This window comes from Lepus europaeus, chromosome 1 (assembly GCF_033115175.1).
Source record: "Lepus europaeus isolate LE1 chromosome 1, mLepTim1.pri, whole genome shotgun sequence".
Lineage (NCBI taxonomy): Eukaryota > Metazoa > Chordata > Mammalia > Lagomorpha > Leporidae > Lepus > Lepus europaeus.
The window spans coordinates 17,384,874-17,411,548 of record NC_084827.1 but is presented as its reverse complement, the minus strand read 5'-3'; the positions used below and the strand labels follow the sequence as shown (position 1 = coordinate 17,411,548).

At 42.0% G+C, this 26,675-nt stretch overlaps 1 protein-coding gene across 4 annotated transcripts in view; it reads left to right on the top strand.

The window, feature by feature from the left end:
* Nucleotides 1–26,675, top strand: part of MKLN1 (muskelin 1) — a 361,241-nt gene that overhangs the window by 308,497 nt on the left and 26,069 nt on the right. For all 4 annotated transcript variants that reach the window (XM_062199265.1, XM_062199202.1, XM_062199325.1 and 1 more), the window contains 3 exons: nucleotides 23,968–24,115; nucleotides 25,037–25,151; nucleotides 25,601–25,740. In XM_062199265.1, the coding sequence (XP_062055249.1) occupies nucleotides 23,968–24,115; nucleotides 25,037–25,151; nucleotides 25,601–25,740 (403 nt within the window). The remainder of the gene's footprint in view (nucleotides 1–23,967; nucleotides 24,116–25,036; nucleotides 25,152–25,600; nucleotides 25,741–26,675) is intronic.

Genomic DNA, 26,675 nt, shown 5'->3' with positions numbered 1-26,675 from the left:
TGAAAGGCAGAGTGTGACAACAATGGCAGGAACTGTGCCAATCCAAAGCCAGGAGACAGGAGCTGCTTTTGGGTCTCCCACGTGGGTACAGGGGCCCATGGATTTGGGCCATCTTTTGCTGCTTTCCCAGGCACATCAGCAGGGAACTGGATTAGAAGTGGAGCAGCCAAGACTCGAACCAGCACCCATATGGGATGCTGGCACTGCAGGCAGCTGGTTTTACCTGTTACACCACAGTTTCAGTTCCTAATTTATATTTTTGATTGTTTGCTGGCATCTAAGTATCTTGCCACAATTCATTTACTTCTCTAGGCCAAGTATTGTTTTAGATATCTGGGATTCAGCTATAGATCTGGAAGATAAGATCCCTTTGCACAAAGGGCTCACATTCCAGAGGAGAGAGAGACATATATTTACATTCTAAACATTGTGTAAAAAGTCAGATGCTGTGATGACAAGTAATGTAGGAGGTCTTAGAGTGGGTTGGGAAACTGTCTCTGAGAAGGTAATCTTTCAGGTTCAAAGTGAGTAGTGAAGAATTTAGAAGAACTGAGAAGAGCAAGGGCAGAGTTCCTGAAGTGAGAAAGAAGTTGGGGTAGTCTGGAAACAGATGAGGAAGATGCACAGTGAGTGACGGAAGTTGATGTGAAATGAGGTTAGAGATAGGGACTGAGTAGTTTCTTGTGCAAATGCAAGAAGTTTGGATTTTTATTTTATTTTTGGTAAATAGATTGTTGAGAGGTTTGATCAGATTAGGCCCTTCATCTGATTTATTTTTTGAAGATTTATTTTTTGAAAGGCAGTGTTACAGAGAGGCAAAGAGGGAGAGAGAGAGAAGTGTCTTCCATCCGCTGGTTCACAATGGATGAAACGGAAATGCTGATCTTGCAACTGGTGGATCTTGGCCGATCCAAAGCCAGGAGCCAGGAGCTTCTTCCGGATCTCCTATGCAAATACAGGGCCCAAGGACTTGGACCGTCTTCCACTCTTCCCAGGCCATAGCAGAGAGCTGAATTGGAAGTGGAGCAGCTGGGACTCAAACTGGTGCCCATATGGGAGCCGGCACTGCAGCTGGCAGCTTTACCTGCTACACCACAGCGCCAGCTCCCCTTCATCTGATTTTAATTTAGAAAAATTTCACTCCTTCATCTAGATATGCATTTTTCAGTTGATTAATTTTTATAGGATTCCTGAGTTTCAGTGTTCAAAGGCTTTATGTGCAATTGATGTTTTACTGAAAATTTTTAATGGCAGAGTTAAGCATCTGTTTATAACTACTTGGAAAATTTTCCCACCTAAAACTATTGCAGCCGTACTGGGAAGTGAGGAATCTCAGTGCTATGTTGGCATAGTAGGGTGAAACAGATTCATCTCTTTAATGTTACCTGCCGTTCCCCTCTCCTTCCTTTCTCCTCTTCCTTCCCTTTCTCCTTTTCTTTCTTTCTCTCTTTCTCCATGTTCCCTTCCTTTACTCCCCTCATCTCTCTCTGTCTGGAGGATTCTAATATGTGGCCAGGATTGAGAGCCACTGTTCAGGCTCTCCAGATTTTATTTCAGTCCTTAAGCAAGTTACTTCATGGCTCAGCCTTTGTTTCTGCATTTGTAAATAACCGGATTATATTTTAAGGAAAATAGTGTCCCAGGCTCACAGCTACTCCATGAAGTGGAGCAGGATTAACATTCTAGTTTGGGCTGGGGTTATTATTGCTGCCTCAGTTTTCAAGAGGATGTCAGGACTACACTCGGGCTCACTGTTCTATCCAGTGATTAGCAAGTCAAGCCAGTTTTACCTCCATCCTCTCCCTCTTCCTGCAGCTGTTTCATTAAGTGCTGCTTTGGGCTGTCATCACCTATCTGGTCTCTGTGTCTGGTTTTCTTCTCCCTGAGTACTCTACCACACACTGCATGCCACCCCTGTCCCCGCCCAACCGACCCACGCCACATGCTATAAGCAAAATACAGCCATTCTGTATTACCAATTAAAAACAAAACCAAGTATCTTGTATTAGCTTTTCGTTGCTATGCCAATATACCTGAAGCAGGGTATGTTACAAGGAAAGGAAACTTACTTAATTCACAGTTTTGGAGGCTGAAAATTCAAATAGCACAACACAGGTCCTGGGAAAGGACCCTATTGACTTCATCATTTATGGTGGGTGGCCTTCTTGCTGGCAGAATCCCAGGGGAGCACATGACATCACATGGCAAGAGACAGGGTGCATACATGCCTGTCTGGTCTCATATCCTCTTACACCACCACTGAGATTCAATCGAGATTCAGTCGTGGGGGCTCTCCCCTAATGATCCCATCTAAACTTGGTCACTCTCCAAAACCCAACCTCCAAACACGAGTCACATTAAGTATGCCTTGATATTTGTTGGTTACCTGCACATGCTGAATGTTAAGTTAAGCACTAGGAATACAGCTGAGAATAAGGGCTTTATCCTCATGGAGTTGTAGTTGTACATGAGGAGGAAAAGCAAGTAAATTGACATCTCTGCCTTTTGTTTAATACTAATTAAGAAACAATCTTTAAAAGTATACGCCTGAGGGGCCAGTGCTGTGGTGTAGCAGGTTAAAGCCCCGGCCTACAGTGCCAGAATCTCATATGGGCACCAGTTTGAGTCCTGGCTGCTCTACTTCTGATCCAGCTCTCTGCTATGGCTTGGGAAAGCAGTAGAAGTTGATCCATATCCTTGGGCCCCTGCACCCATGTGGGAAACCTAGAGGAAGCTTCTGGCTTAGAATGGGCTCAGCTCTGGCTATTGCAACCATTTAGGGAGTGAACCAACAGATGGAAGACCCCTCTCTCTCTCTCTCTCTCCCTCCCTCTCCCTCTCCCCCCCCCCCTTTCTAACTCTGTCTTTCAAATAAATAAAAATATAAAGTCTTAAAAAGTATAAACCTGATTGTTTTTCTTCCTTCCTTAGACTAAGTCTAAGCTCAGCCAGGCTCAAAAACTCCTTTATGCTGTGCCCACGCTTTCCCTGCAGCCCCACTCTTGTTATCTACTCTGCTTGCCACCAGCTCTGTGTCTCATGACTGCTGAATATGCAGTCGTCTTAGGTGGCGCTCTGTTTCTGACCCATGCTGTTCTCCCTGCCTGAAGCATTCCCAACTCCAGTACACAGCTAACTTGTCCTCACCTCTAAAATCTCAGCTTCTAGGACACTGTCTTGAAATTCTCCTCTAACTCCTCAAGTCTAAGTTAAGAATTAAACATAGGACTCTAGCCACAATTACTATTCTTTAAGGATCTATTTACTTGATAGAATGGCAGAGCCAGAAGGGGGGGGGGGGGGGGGGAGAGAGAGAGAGATTATGTCTGCTGGTTCACTCAGGAAATGTGCATAACCAAGGGGCGGGGGGTGGGGTGGGGGGTGGGGGGAATGGGGTGGGGAGTGCTGGTCCAGGTCTCCCACATGGGTGGCAGGGACCCAAGTACTTGGGTCATCTTCCACTACTTTCCCAAGCACATTAAAAGGAACATTTGCAGGGAGCTGGTTTGGAAGCAGAACAGCTGGGACTTGAACAAGTGCTCCAATATGGGATTCCAGCTTAATTGGCAGTTCAACTTGCTACACCACAATACTGTCCCTCTAGCCTTAATTATTGGCACAATTCTAGGAATTCATCTGTTGGTATATCTTGACACTGCTTTTTCAAACCTATGAAAAGCTCAGCTTAAATATATAGACTTTTTAAAAAATGTTATGTATTTGAAAGGTAGTTAGAGATTAATAAAGAGATTGACTTACCTTCCAGTTGACCACAGTGACCAGTTCTGAGCCAAATTGAAGCCAGGAGCCTGGAGCCTGGACCTCTATCCTGTCTCCCATGGTTGGGTGGCAGGGACCCATGTATTTGGGCAATCTTCTGCTGTTTTCCCAGGCCCATTTGCAGGGAGCTGAATCAGAAGTGGAGCACCTGGGACATCACTGGTACTGATATGGGTTTCCCATTGTTGGAAGTGGCAGCTTAACCCACTTTGCCACAGTGCTGGCCCCATATATATGTAGATTTTTATTCAGGATTTTTGAAACAGCATTCAAACTCTTCAGTACTCTAGATCTCCTAGAAATCTTCTATTGGGTTGTTAGACTGTTCAGAAGACTTCCAGTCAGAAGAGTGGTATATTGTTTGTTCTGCCCTAGAATTACTTTTACCTTACTTTAGGAAACACAGTTACATTTTATTTTACTGTATTACTAATTACTTTGGAAAACATGAAAAATCCTTTTATAGACAAGACAGGATACTATTTAAATTCCCACATCATTAAATATTCTTTGAAAATCCCAATTTTATCTATTATGCAGATGCTCTGTAACTTATTTAACCATTCTGTTATTAACTGTTCTTCTAAATTTTTTTTTTTGCCACAGTTAATTACTGTAATTTGAGTTGGACTTAACATGTAATTACTGTTTATCTGTGATTCTGTAATGTGGGTTATTTGATTTCAAACTGCATTTACAATGTAGATTGTTGGAAGTCATAGAAGAAAGTTGAACTATAGAAATCACCAATTAGAAATAGCATAACTGATGATAAAATTATTATTTTTTGCTGTAATTTTGTATTGTGTCAGATAGAATAAAATCTTTTTTTTTCTTTCTAAATTTTGTTTAAGGAATACAACTTCATGAATCTAATATATACAGAATTGGGAACATGATGATTCTTCTCCCTCTGCCTCCCTACCACCCATATTCCCACCTTTTTTCCTCCTCCTTCTTCCTTTCCTATTCTTATTTTTTACAGAGATCAATTTTCTATTAATTTTTCTACTCGTAAGATTAACCCTACCCTAAGTAGAGAGTTTACCGATTAGTATGAAAAAACAGACAGACAAACAAACAAAAAAAAAACATTATTCCTCAACAGACAAGGCAAGGGCTGTTCAAAATCATCACACCTCTAAGTGTCAGTTTCATTCCTATAGATTACATTTTAAGTACTTGATTAGTTATCACAGATCAGAGATTATATGGTATTTGTCTTTTTGTGACTGTCTTATTTCGCTAGGTATAATGGTTTTCAGTTGCATCCATTTTGTTGCAAATGACAGAATTTTTTTTACCGCTGTGTATGTATACCATAATTTCTTTATCCAGTCTTCAGTTTATGGACATCTGGGTTGATTCCACATCTTGGTTATCGTAAATTGAGCAGAAATGAACATGGGGGTACAGATCACTCTGTTTTCAAAAAGATTTATTTATTTATTTATTTATTTGAAAGGCAGAGTTAGAGGCAGAGACAGAGGGGGCGAAGGGGTCTTCCTTCTGCTGTTCACTCCCCAGCTGGCTGCAAGGGCTGGAGCTGCACTCATCCAAAACCAGGAGCTAGGAGCTTCTTCTAGGTCTCCCACGCGGGTGCAGGGGCCCAAGGATTTGGGCCATCTTCCACTGCTTTCCCAGACCATAACAGAGAGCTGGATCAGAAGTAGAGCAGCCTGAACTCAAGCCGGTGCCCATATGGGATGCAGGTAGCATTTTACCTGCTTCGCCACAAAACCGGCCCCATGATCACTTTTTTTTTTTTTTACACAGGCAGAGTGGACAGTAAGAGAGAGAGACAGAGAGAAAGGTCTTCCTTTTGCCGTTGGTTCACCCTCCAATGGCCGCCGCAGTTGGCACGCTGCAGCCAGTGTGCTACAGCCGGTGTACCACACTGATCCAAAGGCAGGAGCCAGGTGCTTCTCCTGGTCTCCCATGGGGTGCAGGACCGGGACTAGAACCCAGTGTGCCAGGTGCCACAGGTGGAGGATTAGCCTATTGAACCGTGGCGCCAGCCATGATCACTCTTTCATATGCTGATTTCATTTCCTTTGGGTAAATTCCCAGGAATGGAATGGCTGGGTCATGTAGTGGTCTATATTCAGCTTTCTGAGGTATCTCCATACTGTCTTCCACAGTGGCTGTACCAGTTTACATTCTCACCAACAGTGGATTAAGTTACCCTTCTCCCCACACCCTCACCAGCATTTGTTTGTTGATTTCTGTAGGAGAACCATTCTAACAGGGTGAGGTGAAATCTCATTGTGGTTTTGATTTGCATTTCCCTGATGGCTAGTGATCCTAAGCATTTTTTCATGTGTCTATTGGCCATTTGAATTTCCCATTCTTGAAAAATGCCTGTTCAGGTCCTTTGCCCTTTTCTTGACTAGGATGGTGGTTTTGTTGTTGAGTTTCTTGAGCTGTTTATAGACTCTGAAAGTTAATCCTTTGTCAGTTGCATAGTTTGCAAATATTTCTTCCGTTCTTTGGGTTGCCTCTTCACTTTACTGAGTGTTTCTTTTGCTTCTCAGTTTGATGTATTCCTACTTTGTTAATTTTGGCTTTGATTGCCACTGCTTCTGGGGTTTATTTTAAGAAGTCTTTCCCTATGCCAGTGTCTTGTAGGGTTTCCCCAATGTTCTCTAGTAATTTGATGGTATCTCACAGTAGATTTAGATATTTGATTCATTTTGAGTGGATTTTTGTGTAAGGTGTAAAGTAAGGGTCTTGTTTCATACTTCAGCTTGCGGAGATCCAGTTTTCCCAACACCATTTGTTGAAGAGACTGTCTTGGCTCCAGGTGTTGATTTTTGCTTCTTTGTCAAAGATAAGTTGATTGTAGATGCGTGGATTAATTTCTGGAGTTTCTATTCTGCTCCATCAGTCTACACGTCTGTCTTTGTGCCAGTACCAGAATAAAATCTTGAAATATTGCTCTTTTTTTAAAAAAATTATTTATTTATTTATTTTTGACAGGCAGAGTGGACAGTGAGAGAGAGAGAGACAGAGAGAAAGGTCTTCCTTTTGCCGTTGGTTCACCCTCCAATGGCTGCCACGGCCGGTGCACTGCGGCTGGTGCACCGCGCTGATCTGAAGGCAGGAGCCAGGTGCTTCTCCTGGTCTCCCATGCAGGTGCAGGGCCCAAGCACTTGGGCCATCCTCCACTGCACTGCCAGGCCACAGCAGAGAGCTGGCCTGGAAGAGGGGCAACCAGGACAGAATCCGGCGTCCCGACTGGGACTAGAACCTGGTGTGCCGGCGCCACTAGGCGGAGGATTAGCCTGTTGAGCCATGGCGCCGGCTGAACTATTGCTCTTTATTATTAAATGTGTCATCTTAGATTTTACATCTGAAGATCTGAAGAAACTTCAAGTCTTATCTTTTTAACTAGAATATAACAATTTTATGCTTTCAGAGGAAAATTATAATTTATATAAATAAGTGAATTGACAGCTGCCTGGGAAGTAGAGATTTATTAGTATTGTGTCTAACACATACATAATTACCTCAGAATTCAGCATATCTAAAATATGGGTTTATTTTTTTTTTTTTTTTTTTTTTTTTTTTGACAGGCAGAGTGGACAGTGAGAGAGAGAGAGACAGAGAGAAAGGTCTTCCTTTTGCCGTTGGTTCACCCTCCAATGGCTGCCACGGCCGGTGCACTGCGGCTGGTGCACCGCGCTGATCTGAAGGCAGGAGCCAGGTGCTTCTCCTGGTCTCCCATGCAGGTGCAGGGCCCAAGCACTTGGGCCATCCTCCACTGCACTGCCAGGCCACAGCAGAGAGCTGGCCTGGAAGAGGGGCAACCAGGACAGAATCCGGCGTCCCGACTGGGACTAGAACCTGGTGTGCCGGCGCCACTAGGCGGAGGATTAGCCTGTTGAGCCATGGCGCCGGCTGAACTATTGCTCTTTATTATTAAATGTGTCATCTTAGATTTTACATCTGAAGATCTGAAGAAACTTCAAGTCTTATCTTTTTAACTAGAATATAACAATTTTATGCTTTCAGAGGAAAATTATAATTTATAAATAAGTGAATTGACAGCTGCCTGGGAAGTAGAGATTTATTAGTATTGTGTCTAACACATACATAATTACCTCAGAATTCAGCATATCTAAAATATGGGTTTATTTCTTTTTTTTTTTTTTTTTTTTTTTTTGACAGGCAGAGTGGACAGTGAGAGAGAGACAGAGAGAAAGGTCTTCCTTTGCCGTTGGTTCACCCTCCAATGGCCGCCGCGGTAGGCGCGCTGCGGTAGGCGCGCTGCAGCCGGCGCACCGCGCTGATCCAATGGCAGGAGCCAGGCGCCTATCCTGGTCTCCCATGGGGTGCAGGGCCCAAGCACTTGGGCCATCCTCCACTGCACTCCCTGGCCACAGCAGAGAGCCGGCCTGGAAGAGGGGCAACCGGGACAGGATCGGTGCCCCGACTGGGACTAGAACCCGGTGTGCCGGCGCCGCAAGGCGGAGGATTAGCCTAGTGAGCCACGGCGCCGGCCTTAAATATGGGTTTATTTCTGAATAACTTTTGGCAATAAGACTGAACACAAGGGGTAGAGTCGCCATATGTAAGCTCTGTATTTAACACTAATTGAAAATTAGGTTTAGAAGATGATCTATCATACCACCAGAGCTGTATGGTTTGCTACAGAGATTCACTCTTATAATAAGAATACGTTCTCAAATTTGTTTTTATTCAAAGTGGAAACATACTGAATCTTCGCTGTTTGCCAGAGGCAAAGTCAAGCGCTAGTGATATACAGAGCTCTTTCAGCTTGATTCCTGTTTGTGTTCACTGTTTTGTTCCTTCACTTCTGTCAGTTCTTATTTTCCCACATTTGCCATTGTTCATGCCTTCTGTTCTAACCATTGTAGCAGATGTATGTAATTGAAAAAACAATGAATTGAGAACCAGAAGACTTGGTCTCTCTTCATCTAGGTCTGCCACTCATCCTTCTGCAACTTTGGCAAAATTGTGTGACTTCTTTGGGTCTGATTATTCATCTGAAATGAGGGGATTGGAACAGTCGATCCTAAGGCCTTAACTAGCTCCAGTGAAGCTTCTTGCCTTCTGTTATACTGTGAAACTAACATATGAGGGCTATGTGAGTTATGTCTGCAAGATGCAGTTCATCTACACATATGTTTTCATGAAAGTTTTAAAAGAAAAAAATCGTAATGGTTTATATTTTGACCCTTGGAATGGTCTCATTGTGCTTATTGACATGAAAAATCATCAGTATGATACAGGTCTTAATGTTGTTGACTCTTTGGGGCTTTTTCCAGTTGACTCTGTACAACCTGGTCACCAGTACGGAGAAGACACTGAGGTTAGTGATTTGCTGTCATTAACATAGATTGGTGATTGAGCTAGGAATTAGTAATGCTCATTTTCAGTATAACTAGGCTTCACTGCTTTCCACTAATAACTTTTTTATTTGGTATGCCTCTATTTCAGTGAAAACAAATTATGTACTCCTCCCACCTCCTCAATTATTACTAATAGTAACTTTTACTAAATTCCCTTTCCTAACTTTCCAGGGTTATTTGATAGCAAGTGAGAATTACAGTTTACCTGTAAAACAAATATGCAAGAACACTACAGTCAGTTTTGAAAATGGAAGGTGGCGGGTGCCGCAGCTCACTGGGCTAATCCTCTGCCTTGCGGCGCCAGCACACTGGATTCTAGTCCCGGTCGGGGCGCCGGATTCTGTCCCAGTTGCCCCTCTTCCAGGCCAGCCTTCTGCTATGGCCAGGGAGTGCAGTGGAGGATGGCCCAAGTGCTTGGGCCCTGCACCCTCATGGGAAACCAGGAGAAGCACCTGGCTCCTGACTTCTGATCATTGCGATGCGCCGTCTGCAGTGCGCCAACCACGGCGGCCATTGGAGGGTGAACCAACGGTAAAGGAAGACCTTTCTCTCTGTCTCTCTCTCACTGTCCACTCTGCTTGTCAAAAATAAAAAAATAAAAAAAGAAAATGAAAGGTAATGAAGTAGTACTAGTACTGTCAGTTATTTATACAGCTGTCATGTGGTACAGATTGAGAAAGGGGAGTTTAAGAGAGATAAAAATTCCCAATACATTTTAGAATTTAGCAGTAGGGAAAGTTGGCATTTCTAATGAGAAAGGAAGAATTAATTATGTGAAAAATGACATTGATATGTTTCTTAAGAATTGCCATTTTTTAGAAAAAGGAAAACCTGATTGCTATTTGAATTTTGTATGTAAAAGGAAATTCTTGGCAGATGTAAGTTTTCTATTTAAGAAGTAAAGTTTTAATTCTTTTTTCTTTTTTTTGATTTATTTATTTATTTGAAAGCCAAAGTTACACAGAGGGGGAAGGAGAGAGATCTTCTGATAGTTCACTCCCCAGTTGGCCGCAACAGCCGGAGCTGAGCCCATCTGAGGCCAGGAGTCAGGAGGTTCCTCCGGGTCTCCCATGGGGGTGCAGGGGCACAAGGACTTGGGCCATCATCTACTGCTTTCCCAGGCCATAGCAGAGAGCTAGATCGGAAGTGAAGCAGCCAGGACTTGAACTGGCGCCCATATGGGATGCCAGCACTACATGTGGTGGCTTTACCTGCTAAGCCACAGCACCGACCTCTAAAGTTTTAATTCTGATTGTGTTTAATAGCCTAGAATTGGGAAGAGACCTTTCCAGATGTGCCACAAAACTCAGAAGTCATAAGGAAAGAAACTAAGTTTGATTTTTTATAAATTAACAAAATATGGTGCCGCGTGTTGTGACAGTGGGTTAAGCTGCGGCTTGGGACATCCGTGTCTCATATCAAGATGCTGGGTTGTGTCCCGTATGCTCCACTTCAGTCAGCGTCCAGCTAATACATCCTGGGACACAACAGATGATGGCTCAGTGCTTAGGCCCCTCCTATGCCGATGGGAGACATGGATGGAGTTCCTGGCTCCTGCTCCTGGCTTCAGACTGGCCCAGCCCTGACTGTTGAGAACGTTTCTAGAGTGAATTAATGGATGGAAGCACACACTCTGTCACTCTACCTCTTAAGTAGATGAAAATAAATGCACGAAAATAAAAATATGAAAAATTCTTAAATAATATCCTAGCCACCAGGACAGTCTTTGAAAATATAAAACATATAAAACTCATTGACTACACGGGTTTTTTTCCCAGAAATTTATACTCACATGCTTTTACAGATGCAAAAAAAAAAAAAAAGATGTACAGAGATATTTATTGCTGTAATTTTTTACAAGAGAAAAAATTTGTGAACAACTTTAGTTGTCCAGTAATTTATTTCATTATTTGTCTATAGGGTAAATATAGTTGGTCCATTCAATGAGATTCTTTGTAGCACAGTGCAACTGAGATATATCAATAAATGTTATATCATTGGGTGTCAAAAGCTAGTTGTTAATTTTACAAAAAGTAAATAAGGGAATTGTAGAACCCTATTTTATAAAATAAAATAATGGAAGTTCTAGAGTGGAGTTACTGCTTTGACTTAGGAGGATACCATCTACCATTTAGAGTAGCCCCAAATTTAGAAGACAGGAATGAGACAGACTCTGTTGTCTCCCTGCCCGACCACCATTGGCCCTTTCCTGTTCACAAAACTGTAATTTTGTTTGCTGGCAACTTGTCCAGCCCCAGAGGAAGACTCATGATTCGTCTAAAGTAGTCACTGTTATCCTTCGGCAGATTGATTCACGTTACGTCTCTCCCATGTGAGAGGTACGAAAAGTCTGCGTGAAGACACATGTGATGAAAATAGATCCTAAAAGAATCCTTTCCATCTTTGCTTTGGATATTTTATAAAAGGATGTGATGCTTAGAGTGGACACCGGCAACTTTGAGAAATCAGAGGAAAGCCAAGAAAACTGTAGAGATGTTACCCCTGCACCATAGTTTTGCTGACTTGCTGAAACAGTTCTGAAACTATCTACTTGCGAGGCTAATTAACCCATTATCAGTTAAGTTTTCTATTACTTGCAGCTGATCATTTCCTAACAAATAGACAATACATGGGGAGTTGTTTTTGTTAAATTTTATATTTCCGAGATAGTTCTACAAATTGTTCTTTCCCTGTCCACTGAGCCATGAAGCAAAAATACAGTTAAAATTAATTCATGAATTAATGCAATAATGTAGCTTCACTGAAGTGAAAGAACTGTTTCTATTATCTTTCTACTCCGCCCGCAGGGTTTCTTTATGTTACAAATTCTGACAATTGCTCTCATTTGCCTATTGGGTAAACAGGAGAAAAGAAAAAATGATTCAGACTGTCAGATTAAAAAACATTTATTTCCCCTTTGCTGTCTTGTTTTAAGTTTTAAAGATGCTAGAGAAGAAACAGGAGAATTGATAATTTGTGGTTGAAATTTCTTTAAGTAAATTTAATTACAAAGATGCTAAAAATAAATGATTGGTAATGATAGTTTGTGCTAAAAATAAATGGTAATGATAGTTTGTTAGATAATTCTTACTGTTTGTTTTCTAAGATGTGTGCTTTGAAAATCTGTTCATGATCAACATACAGCCTTGTTTACTGATCTGCGTTGTTAATTTTTCTTTGTGAGTTAGTTTATAAAGACTGGTTGCGATTCCTATCATCCAGTAAGTCTTTTTGGCAGTTTGATCTAAAAACTTCAAAATCTTGTATGTTGAGATCTCCTGTCCTTCTTCCCTGCCCTCCACTACTATCCATTAGAAAGTATTAATTTGAAAAGAGAGACTTGTTTTCTTCTTGGGAAGAAAATTTACACAGAAAGCTACTAAGAATTATGCCATATTAGACTAAAAGCTTCTTTCTTGTCTTTTTTCTAAGATTTACTTTGTTTGCTTGAAAGGCAGAATGACAGAGAAATCCTCTGTATGCTGGTTCACTCCCCAAATGGCCACAATGGCCAGGGTTGGACCAGGGCAAAGGCAGTAGCCAGGAACTCCATCTGGGTCTCCTACGTGGGTGGCAGGGACCCAAGCACTTGGGCCATCTTCTGCTTTCCCAGGTGCATTAGCAGGGAGCTGGATCGGAGGCAGAGCAGCCCACGCTTAGACACTGGATGCTGGCATTGCAGGTGGCAGCTTAACCTGCTTGTACTGCACTGGCCCCTCTTTCTTGGTTTGACCTTTAGATCTTTATTGTTTTTTGATAATGCCGTTTTTATTCAGCTAGATTTTCATCTTTGTTATAATTAGTATAAAAATAATGCAGTGTACATAATAAAAACAAAACTTAAATAGTATAGTTTGCTAGAAAATGAAAAATATTGTTTACCAAAGTAGCAGACCAGCATGGACTGCTGATTCCTTTCCCCCAAATCAACTACTGAGAAATAAAAGTCAGAGGCAGCCACATTTCAGACCTCTTTGAGTGAAACCGAAGGCTGTCTCTCAGTTAGAGTTGATTCCTGCTTGTTCACTGTAGACTCTGGCAGCAGTAGCCCATTCCCACTAGTGCCCGAGTCCAGAGAGCAGTATTATAGCAGTGTGGGAACCATTATGGAGTTCAGAGTTGAAAAAAGCAAATGTGGACTCATGACCCATCTTTAGTAGTCAATTTTTTCATGTCTTCCACAGAAACTACCTTCTGCTTCCTTTAAAGGGTTAACAGGTTTTAAACCCCTACATAGGAGTGTGGGAGTATAAGACGTTATCACCCCGTTCTTTCTGCGGAGCTTCACCACCACCTGACCCTCCCCCTCGGTTTTCCTTACACTCACTGATGCTCAGGGGTCTTGCCCAGTGTCCCTTATGAGAAGGAATAGCTGATTCCCTGCAAAAACATTTCCCAGACCAACATAGCTGGAAAGCTGAGCGCCACAGTGGTCTCGAGAGAAGTGAATAAGCTGCCAGTGTGTATTACCAGGTGCAGTAAAAGACAACTATGATCAACATGCCAGTATACTTAAATAGTAATAGTGAACAGGATCTCAAAATCATAAAAGAAAAACTAAATTGGAGTATTAGATAATTAAAAATGTAATTGAAATGAAGAACACAACAAATGTAAAGAGGATGATATGAATGGATAATCAGTTCTGAGATCAGAATGAACACTCTCCAGGAAGAAAGAGAAATTTAAAAAAAAGAAAATAAAGGTAAAACTAAGTAATGTGAAAAGTAGTTTTATGGGTGCCAGCATCTTAGAAGGAGTTCAGAGGGCCCATATTGTGCTGTGGTGGGTTAAGCCACTGGCTGTGCCACCAGCATCCCATATGAGTGCCAGTACAAAGCCTGGCTGCTCCACTTCTGATACAGCTCCCTGCTAATCGCCTGGAAGAAAACAGTAAAAGATGGCCCAAGGACTTTGACCCCTGCAGCTATGTGGGAAACTCAGAAGAAGCTCCTGGTTTCAGCTTGGCCAGCCCTGGCCATTGCAACCATTTGAGGAGCAAACCAGCAGATGAAAGATCTCTCTGCTTCTCCTCTCTTTGACTCTATTTCAAATAAATAGATCTTAAAAAAAAAAATTTCCAGAGGGAGAGAAAAATTAAAATTTAAGGTGAAGTAATTGAAGAAATAATGGACAGAAATTTTCCATGATTCATAGCATACCAAACAGGACAAAGGAGGCAAAACACATCCCTAGGCATATTAAAATTAAGAACAACAAAGACAGACAATTCTAACATGTAAGGCAACAGGAAGGAGGGTAGCTGTGAGGCAGTTCCACGGCAATACTGAGTAGGAAAGACATTAGTCAAAAGAAGAAGGTAGGTTTGCTGCCTGAAATGCACAAGTCCAGTCTGTGACATGGGTCTTTTGTGGAGGTACTAGCAAACACAGCAGGGGACTTCTGAGTTTCTGCTGTGTCAAGAGGAGACCAAGTTAAGGGGCAACAACCTGGTGTTGATGTAAGAATTGAGTAAAACATCCTCTAGAAGTTTTGGCTCAGAGAGTTTGCCATCTGTGGATGCACAGTGAAACCTTTTGGAAGTGGGCTTTGATGAACACTGAGTCTAGGAAATGTTACAAGTCTGTGATAAATGGTGGTCAGCAGTTACCCTTTCTTCAGTAATAACTCCAGGCCAAAACCCAAGTATTGAAACAGTGCTTGGGAGAAAGGGAGTGGGAAACCAGTTACGTTCACGTATTGTGATTAGACTTATAAATTAAGAAGAAAATACTCGGCTGGCGCCGCGGCTCACGTGGCTAATCCTCCGCCTGCAGCACCGGGTTCTAGTCCCGGTTGGGACGCTGGATTCTCTCCTGCTTGCTCCTCTTCCAGGCCAGCTCTCAGCTGTGGCCCAGGAGTACAGTGGAGGATGGCCCAAGTGCTCGGGCCCTGCACCTACATGGGAGACCAGGAGGAAGCACCTGGCTCCTGGCTTCGGATCGGCGCAGCGCACTGGCCGCAGCGGCCATTGGAGGGTGAACCAACAGAAAAGGAAGACCTTTCTCTCTGTCTCTCTCTCTCTCTGTCTAATTCTGCCTGTCAAAAAAAAGAAGAAGAAGAAGAAGATACTCTTTATTTTTAAATCCTTTTCATTCTAAAATGTCTTATACAAGCCTCAAGGTCTAATGAATTTTCATTTTCTTTCCAACTGCTCTTTCTCTTCTTGTATTGTATATCATATATCACCAACACTGTTTTTTATCTCATGCCATTCTTTTTCTTAGATTGCTTTTTTGATTTGTTGAAATACTTACATCGTCTCAGAGTTTTTTACATAAGCAGTCATAGATCTGAACTTTCATATTGAAACCGCCCCCATGCCTAATGTCTGTTATGTGGGTACTAGACACTGTGAAACCTCTGTCTCCCTCTCTTTGCTTAAAGTTTCTTTGCAAATCTACCTCTTATTAAAAAGTTAACTCACTGAATTGAAGGAGGAGTGCAGCAGGCCCCACAGGTCCCTGATCATAATTCAAGATGTCATTTATCCTCCTCTATTATAAAATCTTTATGTTCAGCCTTGTCTGGGGAGTGTTTCCAGGAACCCAGGCCCTGAGCAAAGAGAGTTCAGAGGAGGACCAGAAGCACTGGGGACCAAGCTGAGTTCTGCACATCAGCTGAACATGGGCCTTTCAACCCCAACTTCAGTCTATAAGAACCTTTATTCCTAACCCCTCAGGGAGCCTTGAATTGAGCTATATAGGTCCTGGCTCCTTGCTCTGTGCTTTGCAAATAAATTTGTTTTTTCGTCCATTCCCACCACCATTGTCAGTGATTGGCTTGCTGTGCATTGCATGAGTAGACCCAGGTTTTAAGGGTTCTTCATCAGGATTTCTATTGGTCATATTCTTTTATTTACCCTCATTATTAGGATTCCTAGTCTAATTGGAAATGGAATTTTAGTCCCATATTTTACACTCTTCAAGATGTTAAAGTTTTTCATTGTATTCACAGTTTCTCATTAAAGGTCTGCCGTCAATTTTATTTTTTATCCTTTGTATGTAATAGCCCACTTTTCCCTTTCCTGTAAGTTCTTAGAATTTGGCATTTTTTAGAGTATTGCATTGAAATCCAGTATACATATCAAGAAATGTACTTAAGTGAATAGATAAACACGTTCCGTTCTAACCACACTCATCACCAGCACCCAGATTAACAACAAACATTACTAGAACCCTGAGAGTGCTCGTTACTCCCTCCTCCATTTCTGTGTTGCCAGCTACATGGTGTGATTCAGTGAGCAGCTGTGTTTAGAACTGTACCAAGTAATATGACATACAAACAATTTTTATACTCTTCATATTAACTACCACAAATAAGAGGAAACATTTGTCTTTTTGGGTTGGGCTTATTTATGATAATGATTCCTAGTTGCATACATTTTGTTGCAAGTTTCAGAATTTCTTTCTTTTTTTTTTTTTTTTTTTTTTGACAGGCAGAGTGGACAGTGAGAGAGAGACAGAGAGAAAGGTCTTCCTTTGCCATTGGTTCACCCTCCAATGGCCGCCGCGTGGCAGGAGCCAGGTGCTTCTCCTGGTCTCCCATGGGATGCAGGGCACAAGGACTTGGGCCATTGTCCACTGCACTCCCTGGCCACAGCAGAGAGCTGGCCTGGAAGAGGGGCAACCGGGACAGAATCTGGCGCCCTGACCGGGACTAGAACCCGGTGTGCCGGCACCACAAGGCGGAGGATTAGCCCAGTGAGCCGTGGCGCCGGCCCAGAATTTCATTTTTTTAATGGCCAAGTTATAGTCTATCATATACATCTAGTCATCAGTTGATAGACATCTAGGTTGATTCCATATCTTAGCTATTGGAAATTGAATTACCATAAACATGTGAATGTGGTTAACTTGTAGAGTTTATTTTATTGTGAATTTCCAGCTTTATTCCATTGTGGTCAGAAGATTCATGGATGATCTGATTTTTTTTAAAATTGTTGAGACTTGTTTTATTGGCCTAATGTACAACCAGTCCTCGAGAATGCTCCATGTATGGATGAATAAATGTGTATTCTACAGTGTTCTGTAGAATGTCTGTTTGGTTCATATGGTCTGTAGTGTGACTTAGCTCTGTGGTTTCTCTGCTGGTTTTTTTGTCTGGTTAATCTCTCCATTAATGAAAGTGGGGCATTGAAGTCCCCTATTATTGTATTAGAGTTTATGTCTCCCTTTAGAACCATTAACATTGGTTTTATAAAACTGGGTGCCCTAGCATTGGGTACATACACATTTACTGTAGCCACATCTTCTTGTTGAATTGATCCCTTAATCATTACATAATGACTGTTTTTGTCTCTTTTCTTTAAGATTCATTTGTTTATTTGAAAGAGAGAGAGAAGAGACAGAGATCTTCCATCTGCCGGTTCGCTCCCTAAATGGCCACAATGGCCAGGGCTGGGCCAGGCTTAAACCAGAGATTTCTTTTGGTCTCCCACGTGAGCGAAAGAGCCCAAGGACTTGGGTCATCTGCTCCTGCTTTCCCAGGCTCATTAGCAGGGAGGTGGATTGGAAGTGGAGCAGTAGGGACTAGAACCAGCACGCATATCTGATGGCAGCACTGCGGATGGTGGCTTAACCTGCTGCACCTTAGCACTGACCCCCGATTTTGTCTCTTTTAACACTTTATTTCTTAAAGTCTATTTCATCTGATATGATTATAGATGCTCCTGCTCGCTTTTGATTTCTATTTGCATTCGGTATCTTTTTCCATGCTTTCATGTTTGGTCTGTGTGTATCTTTATTAGTGAAGTATGTTTCTTGTAGGCAGTGTATAGATGTCTTTTTTCTTTTAATCTATTCAGTCAGTCTGTATATTTTAATTGGGGAATTTAGTCCATTTACATCAGGGTTATTATTGATAAATAATGATTTAGTCCCGTAATTTTTTTCATAAATATTCCTATTGTTTGTTTTGAATCTCCTTTTTTTTTTTTTTTTTAAGATTTATTTTATTTATTTGACAGGCAGAGTTACAGAGAGAGGTAGAGACAGAGAGAGAGATCTTCCATCCGCTGGTTCACTCCCCAGATAGCTGCAATGGCCGGAGCTGCACCGATCTGAAGCCAGGAGCTGCCCCGGGTCTCCCACATGGGTGCAGAGGCCCAAGGACTTGGGCCATCCTCCACTGCTATCCTAGGCTATAGCAGAGAGCTGGATCAGAAGAGGAGCAGCCAGGACTAGAACCGGCGCCCATATGGGATGCTGGCATTTCAGGCCGGGGCGTTAACACGCTGCGCCACAGCGCCAGCCCCGAATCTCCTTTTTTTTTTTTTTTAAAAGGCAGAGTTACAGAGAGGTAGAGAGAGAGATCTTCCATCTGCTGGTTCACTCCCTAAAGGGCCACAATAGCTAGAGCTGGGCAAATCCAATGGCAAGAGCTTTTTCTGGGTCTGCCACACTGGTGCAGGGGCCTAAGGTATTGGGCCATCTTCTGCTTTCCCAGGTGCATTGGAAGGGAGCTAGATTGGAAGTGGAGCAGCCAGAACTCGAACCAGCACCCATATGGGATGCCAGCACTGCAGGTGGCAGTTTTACGTACTATACCATAGCACCAACCCTTATTTGACTTCTTATATACTTCATTTCTTTTTTTTTTTTTTAAGATTTACTTATTTTTTATTTGAAAGTCAGAATTACACAGAGAAAGAAGGAGAGGCAAAGAGAGAATGGTCTTCCGTCTGCTGGATCACTCTCCAGATGGCTGCAGTGGCCGGAGCTGCACCCATCCGAAGCCAGGAGCCAGGAGCCTCCTCTGGGTCTCTCATGCAGGTGCAGGGGCCCAAGCACTTGGGCCATGTTCACTGCTTTCCCAGGCCGTAGCAGAGAGCTAGATTGGAAATGGAGCAGCCAGGACTCGAACCGAAGCCCATATAGGATGCTGGCACTTCAGGTGGTGGCTTTATCAGCTATGGCACAGCGCTGGCCCCATATACTTAATTTCTAATATTTGTTTGTTTGTTTTCAACATCTCTGTCTCTTTGCAGAATTTCTCACCCATGTCATGTCCTGATTTCCTCTTTCATATAAACTGTTTCTCTGTTTTTGAGTGATCTTGCAATCATTCTTTGACTTCTTTTTCATGCATTTTGCTATTCTCTCTTCTCCTCAGCCCAGTATTAATGTATGTGCTGCTTTTGGTGAGTCATATTGCCTTCCTTGGTCATGTTTTCTATGTTCTTTAAAAACAAAAATTGATTTATTTATTTTAAAGTCAGAGTTACACAGAGAGAGAGAGGTCTTCCATCCTATGGCTCACTCCCCAATTGGCTGCAACGGCTGGAGCTGAGCTGATCTGAAGCCAGGAGCCAGGAGCTTCTTCTGGGTCACCCACGTGGGTGCAGGGGCAAAAGGACCTGGGCCATCTTCCACTGCTTTCCCAGGCCATAGCAGAGAGCTGGATCGGAAGTGGAGCAGCCGGGTCTCGTACCGGCGCCCCTATGGGATGCCAGTGCTTCAGGCCAGGGCGTTAACCCGCTGTGGCACAGCACCGCCTCATCTATGTTCTTTTTTTTTCACATCTGGAGCAATCTCTGCTATGACTTCTGGACGAATTTTTTTTCTCCTTTTTTGATTTAATTCTTTTTTGATTTATTCCTGGAAATGTGCCTCTGTGGCTTAGTGGAGTGCTTAAAGCTACACTTGAGTTCCAGGTGTTTGGCCAGGGAGCTCTGGCCATGGTTTGTGGTTGGAGTAAGAGTCCAGAGTTACACCCTAGATGAGCATGGTGAAGGGGATGTTGGAGCCAGCTAGCGTGTTTGCAGTCCCAGTCTTTCTCTGTGCACTTGGGTGAGCCAAGTGATTCACAGCCTAGAGTGAACTCACAGTGGCCCTCACACGACTGAGGTACCTGTGGCATCCAGAGCACAGACTCACTCTGCAGTATGTCTCCCAACCCCTCAGTGAGATCCATCCCCAGCATGGCGGGAGTGCCAAGTCTGTAGTCAGACGTGGGGAGTACCTGGGAACCCAACCTCAACCTGCAGCCCTCTCTGGCCTGTGCCCAGAACTCCCACTGTCACAGGTGCAGGGGGTCTGCTCTCTGCTCTGTCCCTGATCCTGGCAGCGTCTGGCTGCTAGTCCCTGGGTCAGGACAGAGTGCAGCTGCAACTCCATCACAGCACATTGAGTCTGGTGCTTTGCTGGGGGAAGGAACGAAGTAGTGCCACAGACCCCTGGCAGTCCCCAGGCTGGACGTGAAGCCAATGGGCACTCTGAAATGGCCATCAGTCACAGCCACCAGTGGTGGGGTCTGCGGCAGCCTCTCACATTACCTTGGCAAGATGGTGCTACTGAGCCAGGAGCCACTTAGGTAGAGGCAGACATGGCTCGCACTTCCTGGGCTGCAGAGTCTCTGTCCATTCTCCACTGAAATTTCTGTCCATTCCTTGGGAACACAGTCCTTGCTTTGCTTTTCTGCTGTCATTCTGTGGATGAGGGTAGTGTAGCTTCTGTGGAAAAATAAGTACCCCCTGAGACCACCTAACCAAAGGATGGACTCAGAAACGGAAAGGAAGCAGAAAGGAGGCGTTTGCTAACTCAGTCTCCAGAGTGGTGTCCGGCGGTGGAAACTGGCCCCTCCCTTATACATCCAGTTCCTTTTAAGCCTGCTAGGCAGGGGTCCCTCCCCCGGTTCCTCATTGGTTGAGCACCTTAGGAGTCACAGTCTAAATGCAATATGATGCCTAGAGCAAGGGCAGTGGGAGACAATGGTTTTGGGTGTTGCTGGGCAGGTAGGATGGGGGAGGGATAGGTTACATGTGGGGCCTGAGGAAAACAAAAACTTTCTTCAGAAAGGAATGTGACATTCTACACTGCAAAGTTGTGCCCATACCCAGTAGCCTTTGCCCCCAAGGAAAGACCTCCCCCACCATCACCAAAGGAGAATCACTTCCACCTGGTGCCAGGTGCAGCTATCCAGTGGTAGCACTAGGTAGCAAGACCTTGGGAAGAGATCTACCTAATTCACACCCAGCAGATCCTTTGTCCAAGAAAAGAGGGAGGAAGGGAAGGAGAAATGGCAGGAAGAACTGGACCCCATTCCCTTAGAAACCCCAGTCTGAATGTGAACTTTGCACTCTCAGATTCTGTACGGAGAGGTCCCTACCCCATTAAATTTGCTACTCTGCTGCTCGATCTCATGTCTGAATTCTTGCATAAAGACAAGAACCTATTCTACTTATCTCTACTAAGCAAACTTGTCAGTTGACCTATTATTTTTTCAAGCCCCTTTGCAGCTGGGGGACTAGGCCCTGGCATCATGGCTCTACTTAGCCTAAGCTAAGTTCTTAGGAAAATACACCATTGGTTCACTTCTAGCAGTTTCTCACTATTTAGCCATCTTGAATCACCCTTTAGCATCATTTTGTTACCAAAGTCTTGGTCTCTGTCCCTGGTTCCAAATAAAAATAATGAGGACAAGGTTTTGGGGTGAAACAGAGCATTTAATCTGTTGACAGATGATCATGGATGGCATCAGGGTGTCCAGCACTGCTACTTTGCTGGCTGAGAGTCTTGGGGCTTATCAAGGGGCTACAAGGAAGGGGGTGCTGGTGTGGTGAAATCACAGAACAGCTGTAGGTCCCTGGTGCCAGGCGCCAAGTCCTGGTGCTCTTTGCGGTGTACAGATGGTGGTAAGATTAGAGCCAGCCTGACCAGGTCATCCTGCTCTGCCACACAGGCTGCAGTACAGAACGAGGCAATTTATGCCTTGGACATGGGTGAGCAGGAAGCCAGCAGTTCAAGTTCACTCTGAAGCGTCAGCTTCCTGGCTTTACATTTATTTAAGTGGTAAAAGTTGTTGGCTTATGTTATTTTATACCTGGTTACATTTTCATAGTCCTCCCAACTTTTTTTTTTAATCTTTTTTTTTTTTTTGACAGGCAGAGTTAGAGAGAGAAAGGTCTTCCTTATGTCGGTTCACCCCCCATATGGCCGCTACGGCAGGCACGCTGCGCCAATCCGAAGCCAGGAGCCAGGTGCTTCCTCCTGGTCTCCCATGTAGGTGCAGGGCCCAAGCACTTGGGCCATCCTCCACTGCCCTCCTGGGCCACAGCTGAGAGCTGGACTGGAAGAGGAGCAACCGGGACAGAATCTGGCTCCCCAACTGGGACTAGAACCCGGTGTGCTGGCGCTGCAGGCGGAGGATTAGCCTAGTGAGCCACAGCGCCGGCCTTTTATTTTTTTAAAGATTTGTATGTATGTATTCAAGAGGTAGAGTTACTGAAGGAAAGACAGAGAGAAAGGTCTTCCATCCACTGTTTCACTCCCAACATGGCTGCAAGGGACAGAGCTGAGCCAATACAAAGCCAGGAGCTTCTTCCAGGTCTCCCACATGGGTGCAGGGGCCCAGGCACTTAGGTCATCTTCCTCTGCTTTCCCAGGCCACAACAGAGAGCTGGATCAGAAATGGAGTAGCTAGTATACAAACTGGCACCCATATGGGATGCCAGAGCGGAAGGCGGAGGCTTAGCCTACTACGCTACAGCACTGGTCCTAAAAGCAGTTTTTGAAAAGAGAATTTACTAAAGGTTATTAAGAAAATATTACATTTCACATAACTTCTAGATTATTAAGATTAGGTTGATATATGTATTGTGTATTTATGCATGCAAATTATATATTATGTTTTGCTTATACACATACTTTAGTTATTTGTTCTATGGAATGATTTGGATAACCTTTGAAGTTTTCTAAATTTATTGAATAGGATGTAAGAGGAAACATGAATTTAAGATAAACTAGGAAAAAGTAATTATTGGATGCTTTGGCCTTGCAAAAGTAGAAAAAGAAAAATCAAGATCTGTATTGACTAGCATCTTCTGCCATAGTGTCCTAGGTTGATTTAAAAGTTTTCTTCAGTTTTACGCTTATTTAGCTTTGAGAGTGTGGTCATTTCTTCATAGGTAAAACAGATGTCAATCTTGAGGCAGTGCCATTGTCTTCGATTGTGGCATTATGCTGTGAAGCAACTGAGTCTATGAGATGCGCTTTCTGTATATAAAATTAAATTTATTTCCAAATAATAAAGAAAAATTTATATGTGTATATCAATGTCCTACAAATTACTAGATAATGTAGAGTGGTGTCACTTATTTAATGAATTTCTTAGAAAAATAAAGCCTTATTAACTTTGGGGCATTCAAGCTACTCAGGAAAATAAAATGTCGTGTTTTCTTTATTTTTGGAAATTATTGTTTATCATGGACAGATATTTTAAGTGGTTTTGACTTTATCAAACAAACCTGTGTGTTACTTTTTGTCAAAATTTGCCTTTTCAGGTCAAGAATTGAATATTTTATTATTAAATTAGAGCTGGCCCAGATAATAAGTTAATTAAAGCATTACACTTTTCTACCTAATTCTTTTACTTCATAAAAATAATTGCATTATACCTCTTTCCTTCCTCTAGCTCCAAACCTGCTCATTGACATTCATCTTTTCTTTCAAAAAGAAGTTGTCTTGTTCAGTCAATTAATGGATTCTGGCTGGAAGTCACGAGAATTGTATTTTAGTCTAGGTTCTGCTATCAGGTAGATGTGTGAACTTGAGAACAATGCTTTTTTAATATCCCAGACAGTATTCTAGGCACTGGGGACAAAATGGTGATCAGAACCACCTCTGCTCTTGTGGAGTTTACGTTCTAGAGCAGAGAGAAGGCGTTAGACAGTTGTTCATTGTTTAATGTTGTTAGAAGATAAGTATTGTGAATGTGAACATGGAGTATGATAAGCATATGTAATTTTCTCAAGTGTAGGTTCTAATGTGCTATCTAATATGAGTAAGGTCATTTATTTTTCCTTCAATTTTAGTTCCAATGACAGGATTCACACAGAGAGCAACCATTGATCCAGAACTGAATGAAATACATGTCTTATCTGGACTCAGCAAAGACAAGGAAAAGAGGGAAGAGAATGTCAGAAATTCATTCTGGATTTATGACATTGTGAGAAATAGTTGGTAAGCTTCTTTTGTCTGTCTTGCCCAGTGTACCATTTATTTGAGGCTAATGGCTCTTTCGAAAGAAAAAAGAAATGAGAAACTAATATTGATTTGCAACATTATACATTTATGGGTCAGTATTAAAAAAATTTCAATCCCTGTGTATAGAACAATGTTCAGTGAATGAATTTTACTGTTGTCTTGTTCAGTTATTTAATGGTTTCTGGTCTGAAAGTTGGAAGAATTGTATTTTAGTCTAGGTTCTGCTATCAAATAGATGTGTGAACTTGAGGACAGTGTTTTTTTTGGGGGGGGGCAGGGAGGGTTTGTTTGTTTTTATAGAATGGAAAAGTATAACTAAAGCAGAATGGGGCTGTTAACTACTTAACATCTCCAAACTAGGACCCGTTTGTCACCTGTGATCTCACAGCCGTAGTGCTGCACATTTTGCTTTTAGAAACACTGACGGAGAGATTCCAGTTCTAACACTCTGTGATTGCTCTGTAAGTGACTATTCCACAGAGAGAGACACTTCAAGAAGTCCATTCACTAAGCAGTAGTAGTGCTCAGCACCTAAGGAATGGATTATTTTCCCTTTGGACACTTGCTGTTAGTGTAAAATGAATCTGTGAGTCTTTGTGTTATGAGCAGACCTGACTGCATCTCTTAACCTTTAGTCTGAGTCATCTTAGGTATTGTTCATTTCATATCACAAGGCAGGTTGGTCTTAAAGGACACTGAAATACTCCAGAACGCAGTCCTAACTAATTCAGAGTATTTTCTGAAAGTGACTGAATTGTAGGATTTGATGGGAATAAATTTATCATTTTTTTTCTGTTGTTAATTGGACATACAGTTAGTTTCCTTGCTATAGTTGAATTAACATTGTCTGCTGTTAATTTTCTGGGATAGAATGTCTTAAAAAACAGTGTCTTGCAGGTCTTGTGTCTATAAGAATGATCAAGCTGCAAAGGAAAATCCAAGTAAAAGTCTTCAGGAGGAAGAACCATGTCCAAGATTTGCCCATCAGCTTGTATATGATGAGTTACACAAGGTATCCTGACTGCATTGGCCTGTATGCTTTCCACAGCCTACGTCTGAAAGAATCCCCGAATACACGTTACCACTTTTTATTATGATCAACATTTGATTAACTGGATAATCCCCATCACTGCTTATCTTAAGCAAGCTATACTTTGGGTTAGCTTCTTCCTATCACTGTTTTTGTTGTCTCTCTGCCACTATCATAGTAATTTTGGCAATAGAATTCATTTTAGCATAAAATGTAATTGAAGTAACTATAGTGCTTTAAAGTAAAAAGGAAACTCAAGGAAAACCAAGAGAGAAGCCTTTGGTAAAAATGCAGTACTTCTTTCTAAAATATGGATTGGGATAATAAAGTTAACTGTAGATCCCGCTTCCAAAATAAATCTTACTCTCGCTTCTGTAGTTTCTTTAATGTGCATGTATTTTTGAAAATCTGGTTTGTTTTATTTATTATAGGTTCATTATTTATTTGGTGGGAATCCAGGAAAATCTTGCTCTCCAAAGATGAGATTAGATGACTTCTGGTCGCTGAAGTTGTGTAGGCCTTCAAAAGATTACTTACTGAGACATTGCAAGTACCTCATAAGAAAACACAGGTATAAAAATAATTCAATGAAAATTTTTAATTAAAATGTTTATCAGCTATTATTGGTCTTCTAGATTCAACTTTTCTCTTTTCAAATTTAATAATGAGACAACTTTAATATTGCAAAGATCATGAATTTTGTGAATGCCCTGTTATTCTGCTGCTTTATTATTTCCTATTCCAAAAGAGACACCAAAAGTGAAGATAGATGATGATGCTAAAAATTTCCAAATACAGAAAAAAAAAATTCTGTATGGGTGGACATGCCGCCTTGATGCTACAAACTTGATCAATTCTAGAGTGTTAACACAGGCCTGACCTGATGATGGTAATTATATTACTAGTAAATGTGGTAATCTGATTGACTATAGAATGTAATTATAATTTGTTGCTCCACAATACAACTTCAAAATATGATTATAGTTTCACACCATTACCCTTGCATTTAATTACAGAATCATGTAATCAAACATTTTCATATATATTTCATGTTTGCAATTCAGCTTTAACAGCTGTTAAACTACTAAAATGTAGATAAGTCGTTTGTCTTTTGGTTACGGATAGTATTAAAGGGTAATAAAAATTTGTAGTTTTGAAGGAGAAGGTTAGCCTTTAAGGATGGCATAGCTATCATTTATCGAACAATTAATTATGTGCTAGATCCTGCATATTATTTTCATAAGTTAATGACCTAAGTATTATAATTATCATAATTTTATAAAAGAAGAAAACATATTTTGAAACTTATTATATAACTCATCATGAAAGTCATATAACTGTAAGTGACAGAACATGGGTTTGTTCCTGAGTATTCTCTCTCTAAGGCTGACCAAAAGATCACCATATGTGTGTGTATGTATGCACATGTACAAATATGCATATGTATATATTTATATATATATGCTTGCATATTTTGTGTAGAATGTGAGTACACAAAAATCTATG